The 14,362-nt window shown below is 40.8% G+C and overlaps 1 protein-coding gene across 2 annotated transcripts in view; it reads right to left on the bottom strand.

Annotated features, from left to right (window-relative positions):
* The window catches only part of LOC128522046 (tensin-3-like), a 48,145-nt gene that overhangs the window by 13,677 nt on the left and 20,106 nt on the right, over positions 1-14,362 (bottom strand). Inside the window, exons 8-13 of one of the 2 annotated variants that reach the window (XM_053495579.1) lie at positions 12,655-12,715; positions 12,441-12,516; positions 12,196-12,322; positions 11,888-11,953; positions 10,757-10,858; positions 2,949-4,037 (exon numbers count right to left, since the gene is read on the bottom strand). In XM_053495579.1, coding sequence (XP_053351554.1) covers positions 2,949-4,037; positions 10,757-10,858; positions 11,888-11,953; positions 12,196-12,322; positions 12,441-12,516; positions 12,655-12,715 — 1,521 coding nt within the window. The remainder of the gene's footprint in view (positions 1-2,948; positions 4,038-10,756; positions 10,859-11,887; positions 11,954-12,195; positions 12,323-12,440; positions 12,517-12,654; positions 12,716-14,362) is intronic. The other variant, XM_053495581.1, reaches the window with a different exon arrangement.

Below are 14,362 nucleotides of genomic sequence, written 5' to 3'. Positions count from 1 at the left end.
ACATAACCAGTAAGAGTACTGCAGCTATAAAGTTTTATACTTGCTTTATAAGCTTTAGATCTTTTTTTTTTTTACATTCATTTTTTTTCTTGCAGCATAACCATTAAGTGTACTGAAACTATAGTTTCTTCTAACTTTTTTTGTTTGATTTTGTTTTGCTTTTAAGATAGAGGATGACTACAGAAAGTGAAATTGCTGGTCTTTTTTTTTTTTGTTTGTTTTCTTTACATCACAATCTGACCAGAAAAGTACTGCATTTATGAGTGTTTTTTCTAATTTCTTTTATTTTGTTTGATTTTTCATGTATTTCCAGAAAGAATACTGAAACTATCACATTTTTTACTTCATTTTTGTTTGTGTTTTTTATTGTCTTTTTTTTCTTTTTGTCCCTTTACACTACAATGTTGACATTTTTATAAATTTATTTCATGAACAGAAACATAACAGAAACCGTAATGCTTTTGTTGAACTTTTTCTGTTTTGTTTTGTCTTTATGTAACAGCATAACCAGGAGAGTACTGAAACTACTGTATAATGTTTTTGTCTAGCTTTTTTTTTTTTTATTTGTTTTGTCTTCAGTTTTCGACATAACCAGGACAACATAAAGAAATGGAACATATATATTTTTCTTTTCCCTGACTTCAATTTTAGGTTGTTTTACTTTGTTACTCCATAGCCAGAAAATTTATTAAATCTATATAATAATAATAATAATAATTATTATTATTATTATTATTATTATTATTATACACAAAGAGCACTGAAATCATGAAAAGCCTCAAAATGGTTTTAAACAGTTCAGCTCAAATATCCCCATCAATTAAAATCCCATTTTAACTTTATGTTTTTCTTGCCCTTCCCATATCTCCCACCTGTATAACTACTTCTGCTGTTTAGGTGTGAACAATCTAATTAAAGCTTTTATAGTCTCTAATTGTCCATGAACATTTCTCACATTCCAAAGCAGAATCTTGCTTGTGGTGTGTGTGTGTGTGTGTGTGTGTGTGTGTGTGTGTCTGAGTCTACAGGAGACTCCCACTGTACTCGAGCAGCTGGATAAACAGGCAGCATTCAAGGCTAGCATTTTGTAAACATGCCAAGACAATGCTAGCTGATAATCAATCAACTAGCATAGTGTGCTAATACAAAAGTCATGTTTTGCCTTTGATCAATATCACCAAATCTTATCCCTGTTTCATTTCTCTTTTGATTTTTTTTTTTTTTTTTTTTGTCTCCATGTCTCGCTTGTACAGTAGTGCTGGCTTTTCACTTCAAATGAATTCCTAGGACATTTTTAGCCCTTTTGTCAAAACTCTCCTTTTCACCCTTAAGGGCAAAAATGTGACCTTTTGCTCTAAATTCAATCCAAGCTACAAAGTTCCTGGATTATGCTTCTAAAGTTTCTGTGCCTTTTACAGGTAACCGTCCAGTGCTTCTTAACTACCAGTACTAAATACCTGACATGTGTTTTGCATCTGTCATCAAAACACATGAAAGCAAAAAAAGGCAGATTTTAATTTTAATTTTAATTTTTTTTTTTTAAAGGGTGTATGTTCTACAATCAGTTCTACAGCCTATGACAGGTTAAAGATTGTCCTCAATAGGAGCTGATAAAAGAGAACATGCTTTAGATCTCAAAGAAGCAGATACCAGAGTAAAGGCAAGTCCCAACAGCTAAACCTTGTCACATAGCTAAGATTCTGCCAGGAGCTCTGATTTCCTATTTGTGTAAAAAAAAAAAAAAAAAAAAAAAAAACTGCTAAAATTCCTCGGAATAACCATGTTGTTTGTCAGGCATACGGGCAAAAGCCTTAAACATAAAAATTGACAAAATGGTCGCTACATGCATCAATAGATTTGGCATTTGTCTTGTTTTTTTGGCAAGACCTTTCTGCAGCAAATAGGTGACCCTATATCCTACTGTATGTTGGTGACAAACTTAGTAAAGTGTGCAGTTTAAAAAAATGTGAACAAATTATGTGTACAAATTTTAAAAAACCTCTCTAAAATATGGATCTTATTAAATTTAAAGTAATAGTAATTCAAGACTTTGGTGTGAATGCAAGCCTGGCACCTTGATTACAGGGGCCACAAAAGCTATTGGTATTCCGAGTGAGGACTGATGTGAGAACAGAAGCTTGACGGTATACCAGCAAATATCACTGTGATATCTTCTTTCCTTTCTTCATCCCAAATTTCTCACGTTTCCAAGCGTTCCCACTCTGATAAAGGGAAGTTTCATACAAAATCATTTACTAATACCATCTGAATCTCTACCTGTGTTCCCCCTGGGTATATCCTTATCCTTTTGAAGTCTGCCATTCATCTACTGTAGTTGATTGCCTCATAATGTTCAAAAAACCACCACCAGAATCATTAACCAGATGTTGTCGAACTGGATTTGTGAAGCACCAACACCACTTAACCCATCACCAGAAAGAGTAAAGGAAAAAATACAGAAACCTTTGCCAGATGCTGTCAAGTTTGATTTTGATTTTTAGGTTATAAGACCACCACCAAATCCGCCACCAGAAAGACTAAAGGAATGTGTACCAGATGAAATTACTTTGCATTTTAAATTGTAACACCACCACTAAATCCATCACCAGAAAGAGTAGAAAAATATTTACTAGATGAAGTTACACTAGATTTTGATTTATACAGTAGCTGGTAGCACCACCACCATCACCCAATCACCAGTAAGTGTACAGAAATGTTCACCAGATGCAGCTTCATTGACTTTTGATTCATAAGTTGTTATTCCAGTTTCAAAAACCCACCACCAAGGAAGAATTGTGTGAAGATTTAGCAAACCGGATTTTGACTTGTAGGTTGGGTTAAAAAATACATAAAAAATAAATGACTTACTCAAATTCACATTTTAGTGACTGAATCCAAGCCAAAAAAAAAACTGATTTTACTGCTTTTAAATCTTTTCTCTGACTTACCCGTCTGTTGATTCCTGTTGCTCTCATTAAGTCTGAGTGTCAAGCCCTTGCTCTTACACGAAGTAGCCATATTTGTCGATCCTTCGTTTCTTTTAACTGAATTGCTCCGTGTTGGAATGGGCACAAATGTAGGGTCCAAGTCCAGAATCAATTGGTTAAGCTGGTCGATGGAGTTGTCAATGTCCATTGTGAGGGAATTAAACTCCTCATCATGTTTTTTCTCACTCTCCTGACTTGTAGAAACCTTTGGGTTAAGAGCAGCATGGTTTTGACCACTAACGGGCACTTTGGGTAAAATCTCTTGCTTGTCCCTATGGAAGTTCTCCTCCGCTCCACTGTCCTCAGACAGGTAGGAGTAGTGCGGGGCCGCTACCATTTGCTGCTGGCGGACCCAAGTCTGAGTGGAGTAGTTGCCCTGCCGGAACTGTTGCCCCCTAGAAGTTGTGGTGGCAGAGGTGGTGACAGGAACAGAGACAGTCCTCTTGGCAAAACAGTTTCTCCGTGTCTCAGCGTATGCTCGCTCATATTCTTCCATGGCTGCTGGGCCATGATGTGGGACATCCTCAATCGCACCAGGGCTGCAGAAGCCATCAGAGAGCAGAGAGTTTTGGCTGCTCTTGTGGTACGATGAAGAGAGAGTCCCCAGACTGTCCACACTGCGCAGGTCATGGCCCGACATCAGAACCTCGTCATCAAGGATGTCCGTCTCTCTATCTTTTGGCCGGGAGTTGCCATTTATATGAACCTGCTCTGGGTGATGGAGGACTCCCTGAGAGGCTGAGGTCAGCTCCATTCCGTCATCTGTCTGAGGCTCATCGATCCCAAATCCACTCAGCAGGCGAGTCAGATCTGCCTTCTCCTGGTCACTGGGGCCACCGGACTTTACACTAGATGCGGGGCAGCGCTCCGTCCAAAGGGAAGTACTCGAGAGACCGGAGTCGCTGCTGGCTGAAAGAGCGTGATCGCTATGCTCTGGGCTGGAGGTGACGGATGTGGTGCGGTTGGATCTGCTAAGAATGACTGTGCTGCTCTGTATCCGCTTAGGTGAGAATTTGTCCAGGGTTCCGATCGGGGACTGCAGAGAAGGAGCTGGGGGAGAGAAGAGATGTAGCGCTTCAAGAGGTTAGCTGGGTTAAACACACTTAGAGACAAACAAATAGAGGACACATTCTGGCCATACCACAATGCAAAGTGAGAGTCATCCCTACACACTACAGGGCTGATTATCAGGTTTCTAGGCTTGTTTCTTAGAAAATAAACCGTCTCATGTACAAACAAATCCGCTACTAATGATACACAGTTCAATCAGACAGAAACCTTAAATTGATTGTATGTATACTTGTTTACAAAGTGGTGATGATATAAACTTAGTTGAAATCAGTTGTAGTTTTCTTAATTTCTTTGTTCAAACTTTTAGAAACGAGACAACAAAAGATGACAAAGAAGACAACCATACATGAACAATTTAGTTTCTAACATCTAACACGCTACCATCTACTTTATCTAGAGAAAAAGGAAACATCAGACTGTAATATGCACATATACATACAAGACATGTAAACATATTGTTTAAAAGCTCCCTTCACTCCCTGACAGCTCTTAGACTTCAGGAGAACGTAGTTAGTTAATCTAAAACCACGACTCGCCCACATTTCACCCGGGCATTTCACTCAATCATGTGATTTGCCCGCCTACTCCTCTGGACTTCTGAGTTAAACCATAGAAAAAACCCATCAAGCTCAAGAGACATGGGTGAGACACACAGAATGTCCCCTACTGACCCACACACTAACAACCTGGTCAGCCAGACACACTCATTCGAGTACCAGTGTGTTAAAAGAAGGTGTGAAGAGCTCCAAATACCAGACCTGCATGATAAAGGCTGCCTGTTCACACACATCCTTATACACACACACACACACACACACACACTCAGGAATACATACATGCACGAGTTTGTCCAAAGCCGTCAAAAATACTGCACCAGTGCTGTTACATTCCTGCAGCACGTCTTCTTCCTTCTGCTTCTTACCCCTGTTCTCTCTCTCTCTCTCTCTCTCTCTTACCTACCCCCTCCCACATTCCTCACTCTCACCACCCCATACAGGGGGGAAAGAGCCCACGTTTCATCCCTCCTCCTACCTTCAGGCCAGCCTGAGAGACTCACGTAACTCTCTTCCTTCACTTTCTCAGCACTTAAACAGAGTTACACTAAGCACACTGTGCGCACTCAGTGCTTCAGCCCTGCTCAACACAAAGCTTAGTGTGTGTGTGTGTGTGTGTGTGTGGGTTGGGGTGGGGGGTGCTTAGACTACAGGCAAGAATGAACGGCATATTGAGGTTGCCAAATAATGAGAAGGAAAGTAAACACAGGGGAGGGGCTTAGGAGAAAGGGGTGGGAACTGAGGAATATCAATTTGATTGGAAAAGGGGGAAAAGGAGAGAAGTGTCAGTGTGGAAAGAGGAAGGAAGGAAGGAAGAAAGGAAGAAAGAAAGAAAGAAAGAAAGAAAGAAAGAAAGGGAGAAAGAAAGAAAGAAAAAAAGAAAGAAAGAAAGAAAGAAAGAAAGAAAGAAATGGTCAGCAAAGAAAGGAAGGAAGTAAGGAAGGGTTGAAAAAGGGAGGGACAGCAAAGAAAATGAAAAAAGAAAGAAAGCAAAGAAAGAAAGGAAGGAAGAAGGAAAGTGAATGAAAGAAAGGAAGGAAAGAAGAAAGGAAGAAAGAAAGAAAGAAAAAAAGAAAGAAAGGGTCAGCAAAGAAAAAAAGGAAGGATTGAAGGGTGGAAAAAGGGAGGGACAGCAAAGAAAATGGAAAAAGAAAGAAAGCAAAGAAAGAAATGAAGAAAGAAGGAAAGAGAATGAAAGAAAGGAAGGAAGAAAGGAAGAAAGAAAGAAAGAAAGAAAGGGTCAGCAAAGAAAGAAAGGAAGGAAGGAAGTGTGGAAAAAGGGAGGGACAGCAAAGAAAAGCAAAAAAAGAAATAAGCAAAGAAAGAAAGGAAGGAAGAAGGAAAGAGAATGAAAGAAAGGAAGGAAGAAGAGAGGAACAGCGAAGTAAAGGAAAAAAGAAAAAAGCAAGAAAGAAAGAAAGGAAGGACGGAAGGAAGGAGGAAGGAACAGAAAAGAAAAAGAAAGATTCTTTCTTTATTTCTGTCCATATTCTTTATTTAATGCACTCCACCTGTGCTGTGAGTAAGAAAGAAAGAAACAAAGATAATTATTTTTTATCAAAGGAAGTATACACTCATCTGTGCAAGAATAAAGACAGATAATAATAACTGAAGCTGTGTTTAGAAGAGAAGAGAAGAGAGTGAGTGATAGAATCCCTCCGTCTGGAGAAGAAAAGACACAAACATTCCTTTGTGCAGCTAAACACCTGACAGGAGCTTTTTAATCAGAGCCGCCGTGCCTTCTACTTCAGCTGCTTTTATATGAAACTCAAGCTGTGCTCCCAAATTACACGCCTGCTGCTGTCAACACACACACACACACACACACACACATGCATTTGTACCAGATGTGCCCTGAGACAAAATTACTGCCTTTCAGAGACATTGTCTTAGAGAAAAGACGGAGGTGATGGTTTCCTGTGCAGATATGAACTGGAACACACTGCACGGACGGAGAGCACGCTCTGGATCAGAGCTGAATTCAGATTCATTCATAAAGACAGTACAACAGAGCTCACAGCGCAACGTGTGTGAATGACGTCATCGATAAGGAAGTGAACGTTGGGACCAGGGTGTGCTGGAGCATGGTCACTAGTAGCGTCCCAGAGTCAATTCATGCCCTACGTGACCTGCAGTGTCGTGTCCAAGGCCATAACTTTGGGTTTAAAGTTTGAGTTCTCCACTCGCGACATTGGGAGGTTGATTTGGACTTAGTCTCACACAAGGGCGGGGTGAGGGTGATGTGTGTGTTCACGGGGCGTTGATTGTGCGGGTGAGTGTACTATAACAGTTAGTCATTTTAATCGTCCCCCTCATCGTCCCCATAAACTCCGTCTATGATCCTGTCCCTCTTACAGCACAGCAACTTAATGGATGGAAATAAATTGAAAAGAAACAGAAAGAAACAAAAGGAAAGAAAAAAATGGAAGAAGGGATAAAAGGGAAGTAAATAAGCAGTATAAGAATACTGAAAAATATAGAACAAAAAAGAAAAAAAAAGGAAAGATAGAAATAAATTAAAAAGAAACAGAAAAAATAGAAAAAAAGGAAAGAAGGAAGGGAAGTAAATAAGCAGTATAAGAATACTGAAAAATATAAAACAAAAAAGGAAAAAGAAAAAAAGATGGATGGATAGAAATAAATTAAAAAGAAACAGAAAAAAACAGAAAGAAAGAAAGAAAGAAAAAAAGAAAGAAAGTGAGGATGAAAGGAAGTAAAGTAAATAAGCAGTATAAGAATACTAAAAAATATAGAACAAAAAAAAGAAAAAAAGCTGGATGGATGAAAATAAATTGAAAAGAAACAGAAGGAAACAAAAAGAAAGAAAGAAAGAAAGAAAGAATGAAAGAAAGAAAGAAAGAAAGTGAGGATGGAAGGAAGTAAAGTAAATAAGCAGTAGCCCTATAAGAACACAAAAAATAGAACAAAAAAAAGAAAAAAGCTGGATGGATGGAAATAAATTGAAAAGAAACAGAAAGAAACAAAAAGAAAAAAATGTAAGAAGGGATAAAAGGGACATAAATAAGCAGTATAAGAATACTGAAAAATATAGAACAAAAAGAAAAAGAAAAAAAGATGGATAGATAGAAATAAATTAAAAAGAAACAGAAAGAAAAAGAAAGAAAGAAAGAAAGAAAGAAAGAAAGAAATATGGTTTGATGAATAAATCGATAGATGCAAATTAGAAAGATAGAAAGAAAAAAGGAAACTGAAACAAAAGAAAAAAAAATACATAATAAAAGGAAAAATTATGGATGGAAAGTGAAAAGAAAGAAGAAAGAGCAACTCTTAAAAGATAAAAGGAGAGAACATAAGCAATATATTGTTGACATAATAAGGTCAGCTGTTGCTATAGAAACGACGAGGCGGACTCTGTCTGGTTCCCAGGTTGTCAGTGAACTGGACATAGGTTTGGGGTGGAGTCACATTGATTACATCATAACCATAAGGACAAGGAGGCTGCTCATTGCTACTGTCCACCAGTTCAGAGCTGATTGGAGCAGAAGCTGATGAATCGGGACGTTCTGACCAATCAGAGAGCGGTGGAGTAGCAGTGGTGTAACGTCTCCTCTCACTGCCTGTGTGCCAGGAGGAAGTGGGGTCATGGAGAAGGACCGAGCGGTAGAGAGGGACGCTGAATTCCTCCTGGGCTGTTTCTTTAACGTTGTGTTTACACGCGAGTGCAAACTTTACCACAGGAATGCGTCTCCCTCACAAGCGCCCCCAAGTGGCCTCAGTCTGCCTCTGCCATTTTTTTTTCTTTTAGTACCTTATGCTCTGGTGTGTTATTCAGGAAGCCACTCTGCTTTTACGATGTCTCATTCTCAGCGCTCCACTCTCCCCGAGTCTCTCCCCTGTCCCGGGATCTGAACATGGCTCCATGTGAGTCTATTTTCAGCTTCCTGTGAATTCCGCGGCAGACTGGTGAGGTTCACCATAGTGGGCACAGCAGGAGAAAAATACCCCTGAGTGTGAGGCTCGGGACCGCAGGGACAGTGTGTGTGTGTGTGTGTGCTCAGTGTGTGTGTTTTGGGTGGGTGAGTGGGTGGGGGCATGTCTGGTTAGAGCCTGTGTGTTCAGTACCAAACAAACATGCACAGGCCGAAAGAATGAGAGAGAGGGAGAGAGAGAGAGAGAGAGAGAGAGAGAGAGATTGTTGTTACAACAAGAAGAAAACAGCATTTCTAAGCAACAGTGTGTGTCGATGTTTCCTGGTCACACACCATCCTGCTGCAGTTTATTATTTTTCCAGACTCGGGACACGCTACAGTGTTCTTTAAAGACATGGCTGTGGTCCCTTCATCCCTAAAACTTTAAAGTCTTACTGAAAGAAAGAAGGAGAAAGGAGAGAGAAAAGAAAGAGTGAAGGATAGAAAGATGAAAGGAAGAACATTGAAAAGAAAGAAAGAAAGGAAGAAAAAAAGAAAGATAGCGCATCTGTTGTCTTCTTTCATAAATTGATTGTTTTAAATAAACACTGGGATATATTCTCAACCTTCATCATCATCATCATCATCACAACCTTCGCCCCTTCATCATCATCACAACCTTCATCATTTTCACCATCATCATCATCACAACCTTTAACCTTCAACGTGTATCATCATCATCTTTATCACCATCATCATCATAATCATCACAACCTTCACCCTTTTTTCATCATCTTCAACATCATCATCATCGTCATCATCATCACAACCTTCACCATTTTATCATCATCATCATCATCTTTAACATCATCATCACAACCTTCACCATTTTTATCATCATATAAACCTTCACCCCTTCACCATCATCATCATCATCATCATCCTCATCATCATCAAAAGCTTCACCAATTTTATCATCATTATCATCATAATCATCTTCATCATCATTATAATCATCATCACCACAACCTTCCCCCCATTCATCATCATCATCATCACAACTTTCATCATTTTCATCATCGTCATCATCATCATCATTATCATTATCACAACCTTCACCATTTTCATCATCATATAAACCTTCACCCCTTCACCATCATCATCATCATCATCATCATCCTCATCAAAAGCTTCACCAATTTTATCATCATCATCATCATAATCATCTTCATCATTATAATCATCATCACCACAACCTTCACCCCTTCATCATCATCATCATCATCATCACAACTTTCATCATTTTCATCATCATCATCATCATCATCATCATCATCATCATCTTTATCATCATCTTTATCATCATCTTCATCATCATCATCATCACCATTATCACAACCTTAACCATTTTCATCATCATAAAAACCTTCACTCCTTCATGATCATCATCATCACAAATCTCACCCCTTCATCATCATCATCATCATCATCACAAACCTCACCCCTTCAGCATCATCATCACTCCCTTCACTGACTTTGCCACATTCCTCATCATCATCATCATCATCATTACAAACTTCACAAACTTGACCACTATAATCATCATCAAAATCATTATTCATAATCATAATCACTACCTTTAACACCTTCACCATCACCATTTTTTATCCTCACCCTCATCATCTGCAGGCAGTATTTTCTCCTGCTCAGCACATGTGGGACTACAGATTGGATGGGACACCAGCAAGCTGGAGAAGTTCACTGATCTCATATGATGATTCACTCCAAAGTAAACAAGCTACAGTTGTTGATTAGTTCTCCATCTCACATCCCTGAGCAGCCGTTGCTCATCATCTCCATCTGACGAGCATTCCTGAATGTCCCCTCTGTGAGGCATGTTACATATCGGAGTGGAAAAGGATTTCTCAAATGACTCATGGGTGGGTGGGGACTATGGGGGGTGGATGTGCCTACTCACTCTGGTGCATGTGTGTTGAGAATGTGTGTGTGTGTGTGTTCCTGTCATCCAGCAGGATGTCCCTCAGTGTAGGATGTAAGATTCATTATACGTAGAGGCTGGGATATATAGCAGGCTGCTCTATCTATCATCACACTCCCAAGCCACGTCAGCATAAACACCTCATTTCTAAGAAGGCCACGGGGAAACGACATCATGCTACGCCAAGCCAAGCTTTAGGAAGTTAGGAAGCTTTACACAAGATTACGCAGGCGCCTCAGTAGCAGCTTTACGTGTTTATTCAGTGTTGAATGTTACCTTCACCGTTGCAGACGTCTTGGTATGAATCCCACCTGGTGAGTGAGTCTGTAGAGCTGAAGTCCACCGACACATCGGCTCCATTCTGCCAGAGTTCAGCTCCTGACACAAACACACATTGGTATTGGTATGTATTCAATACATGCACGCTTTTACTGGGAATGAAAAAAAAATACAGTACTACCAAGTCCAGGGACTTCTTACTATTACTGAAGTTGCGCAATCCTATCTCTCCCAAATAGCAGCTGAAAGCCTATTGGCTGCTGGTCGATGATGACCATGTTATCTGCTTAGCATTGGGGAACTGATACAGTTTGGGACGAAGATTCAATGCGCCAAATTTTAGCCCAATCAGATTTTAGGGTCCGGAGAAATGCTGCTGTGTTCTCACTCCATATGTATAGTGATACTAAATACGAGGGCATTGACTCAATTAGCCGAGGTTCTAGGACGCTAATCAACACCTTGTGACCAATCAGATTCAAGAATTCATTCTATATGGTCCTGATCTCACTCCATCAGATATTCACATGTTCGGTTCCCTCGCAGCCCAACGAGGAGGAAGATCTACATCTGATGAAGAAGTGAGGACCCCGGCGCATTAGTGGCTCGCGGCTCAGAATACAACATTAATCTAAAGTTAATTCAAATAAATTCCACAGCCAGAGTGTGTGTGTGTGTGTGTGTGTGTATACAGTATATAGCCTATTGTATAAATAGACCATAATGTAGCTGACTATATTTACTATTTCACACACACACACACACACACACACACACACACACACACACACACACACACACACAGTCTCCTGCTGGCTGCTGGAGCTAGGATGTGGAATGTCTCTCACTTGAATACACACACACACACACACACACGCACACACACACACACGCACACACACACACCGTCAGTCGTCCTGCCTCCTGCTGGGACTCTCTCTCCAAGTGGAAGTGTGTGAAGAGTGTGCTGACAGGACAGCAGAAGAGCTCAGCAGGCCGTGGCCCGGCTAACAACAGGGGACGTATTTGTGTGTGTGTGTGTGTGTGTGTGTGTGTGTGTGTGTGTGTGTGTGTGTGTGTGTGTGTGTGTGTGTGTGCGAGAGGAAAGAGCAGAAAACTGAATTATACCTTGGCTCCTCTCAGGGCTCTCAGAGAACACCAGCTCCACTTTGCCGTAATCCGGAAATCTGGGATCTGAAACGCAAACAGCGGAGGTTCAACTCCCAGCACACACTTCTCTCAGAGTACAAACACACACACACACACACACACACACACACGCTCTCTCTCTCTCTCTCTTGTGTTACCTTTTGTAATATGTGTTAAAGCTCCAAAGTACAATGAAATGATTTGTCACGAGGACACATTGAGTGTGTGTTTAAGTGTGTGTGTGTGTGTGTGTGTGTGTGCGTGTGCGTGCATGTGTGTGAATAAACCTTTGTTGGCTTGCTCCAAGTCGTCTTTCTCAAACATCAGGTTGTATCCCTGCACCGCTCCTGTGTGGAACTGCAGTCTGAAGACCAGATCTTTCTGAGATGGACTGCTTCTATGGAAACACTTGATCTACACACACACACACACACACACACACACACACACACACACACACACACACATTGTTGGCATGCGTCATGACTTCAGCGGTTTATTATCCGGTGTGAATTCTGGTTAATCGTTATACCATGATGTCTCCTTTCAGTAGCTGAGCCGGCTCCAGGGCTATGCACACCTTATGTCTGTGGCCTGGTCCGATGTGACTACACACACACACACACACACACACACACACACACACCATGTAAAGCTTTTTGGTCTACTTCCAACTTCCTTATACATTCAAAGTTTACATGCAAAGCTCAAGGTGAAGCATAAACAGACAATGCTGAGTAACTCACTAAACACCAGAGGCGTAGACGGCCTGCATCCCCTGATATACCCTTATGTAGGGACGACACACTGCGGGACAAAAAGTGAATCACAACATCGTGAGCAAAGGAAAAGATCTTTTTCAACATCTCATTGATCTACCATAGAAATTATAATAGGGATTTCATAACTATTATACCATTAAAATAACATTGTTGTTGTTGTTGTTGTTTATTAGTACTCCAGATGTTTTTATTGTTTCCAAGGATCTATTAAACACAAGGAATTTATTGTCTTTCTCTTTATGAGACCGCCCTCTAGTCATAAACATTAATAAGCAATAGCACACGAGAGAGTTGTGTATCAGCAGTTGTGGGCACGAGGGCACCACCTGAGTACGGAAGGGATCACAGCCGTGCTGATATTCAGCACAACAGAACAGAACAACCTTGAGCGAGATATTGCTTTTATACCAAAGCTCCACAAGAACCATTTAGTATAAACAGATTATGATTTGTTTGCTTACACACCTGGTTTAAATAACTAACCACGACAGACAGTTGGTGTAATTAACACGGGCGAAAGACGTTTTCAGCTCTTACTGGTACTGTGTAGCCAAAAGGTACGGAGAATAACCCATGGAGGTAGTGGAGAGTCCTGAGAAACTTACAAGATATCGTTTATATTTCCACTTATTTCACCAGGTTAAATCATTGGAAAATAAGTGCACTATGTAGGGTGTATAATCACCAAGTATTGCCCTTGATCAGGGCTTAAAGAGGAATTTAGGATGCAGATGTGTGTTTGATGCTAGTTAGCTCTGTAGCTCGCCTTAGCCGTGAACAGAACAACATGGATGGTTCAAGGGCAATTCAGCAAGCGTTAGAAGCACTTAAAGATCAAAGGCCGATTTTGTCTCACTTTTGATTTTCAGGATTGACTGTCCACACTTATTTGAACAGAATCGAAGCCTTTGCTTGTATTGATGCATCCTCTCAAAGTGTTATCAGACTGTTCACCTACTGTATCTACAGCCTATCATTCTCCATTACCATACTGCGGTTAAGCCATACGCTCTTCTGGGAAAACAATCTCAATTTAGACGCGGAAAAAATTGAAGGGCGCGGCATGGTGGTGTAGTGGTTAGCACTGTCGCCTTGCACCTCCAGGGTCCAGTTCGATTCCCGGCCAGACTCGATTCCCATCTCTGTGTGCATGAAGTTTGCATGTTCTCACCGTGCTTGGTGGGTTTCCTCCGGGTACTCCGGTTTCCTCCCACAGTCCAAAGATATGCAAGTTAGGCTGATTGGCGTTCCCAAATCGCCCGTAGTGTGTGAGTGTGTGTATGTGTGTGCCCTGTGATGGATTGGCACCCTGTCCAGAGTGTACTCCGCCTCGTGCCCTAAACCTCCTGGAATCTGACTTGGGCCAGCAGTCTGAACGAGGCCGAGGTGTTGTTTAAGATTCCGTGACTGGTTTTGAATGTAGGTTTTGTCAGGCAGCTGCTCTCCCCTCTCTCCAGCACTTAGGACCGTAACGACCTGCTGTATTTTCACCCACGCTGCTGACAGACAGTATAATTACCCATTGTTAGAACACCTGTGAGGCGGAGTGATACATATAATTAAAGATCCCAGTGCTGTTACTGTCTATTATCACCACTCGTGGAATATATCTCTTACAGATCCGAAGCTGATTCATTGAAAGCATTTAAGACCACGTGTCCAACTGTGTGGG

This window comes from Clarias gariepinus, chromosome 1 (assembly GCF_024256425.1).
Source record: "Clarias gariepinus isolate MV-2021 ecotype Netherlands chromosome 1, CGAR_prim_01v2, whole genome shotgun sequence".
Lineage (NCBI taxonomy): Eukaryota > Metazoa > Chordata > Actinopteri > Siluriformes > Clariidae > Clarias > Clarias gariepinus.
The sequence above is the reverse complement of the archived record's forward strand: the minus strand, read 5'-3'. Positions and strand labels throughout refer to the sequence as shown.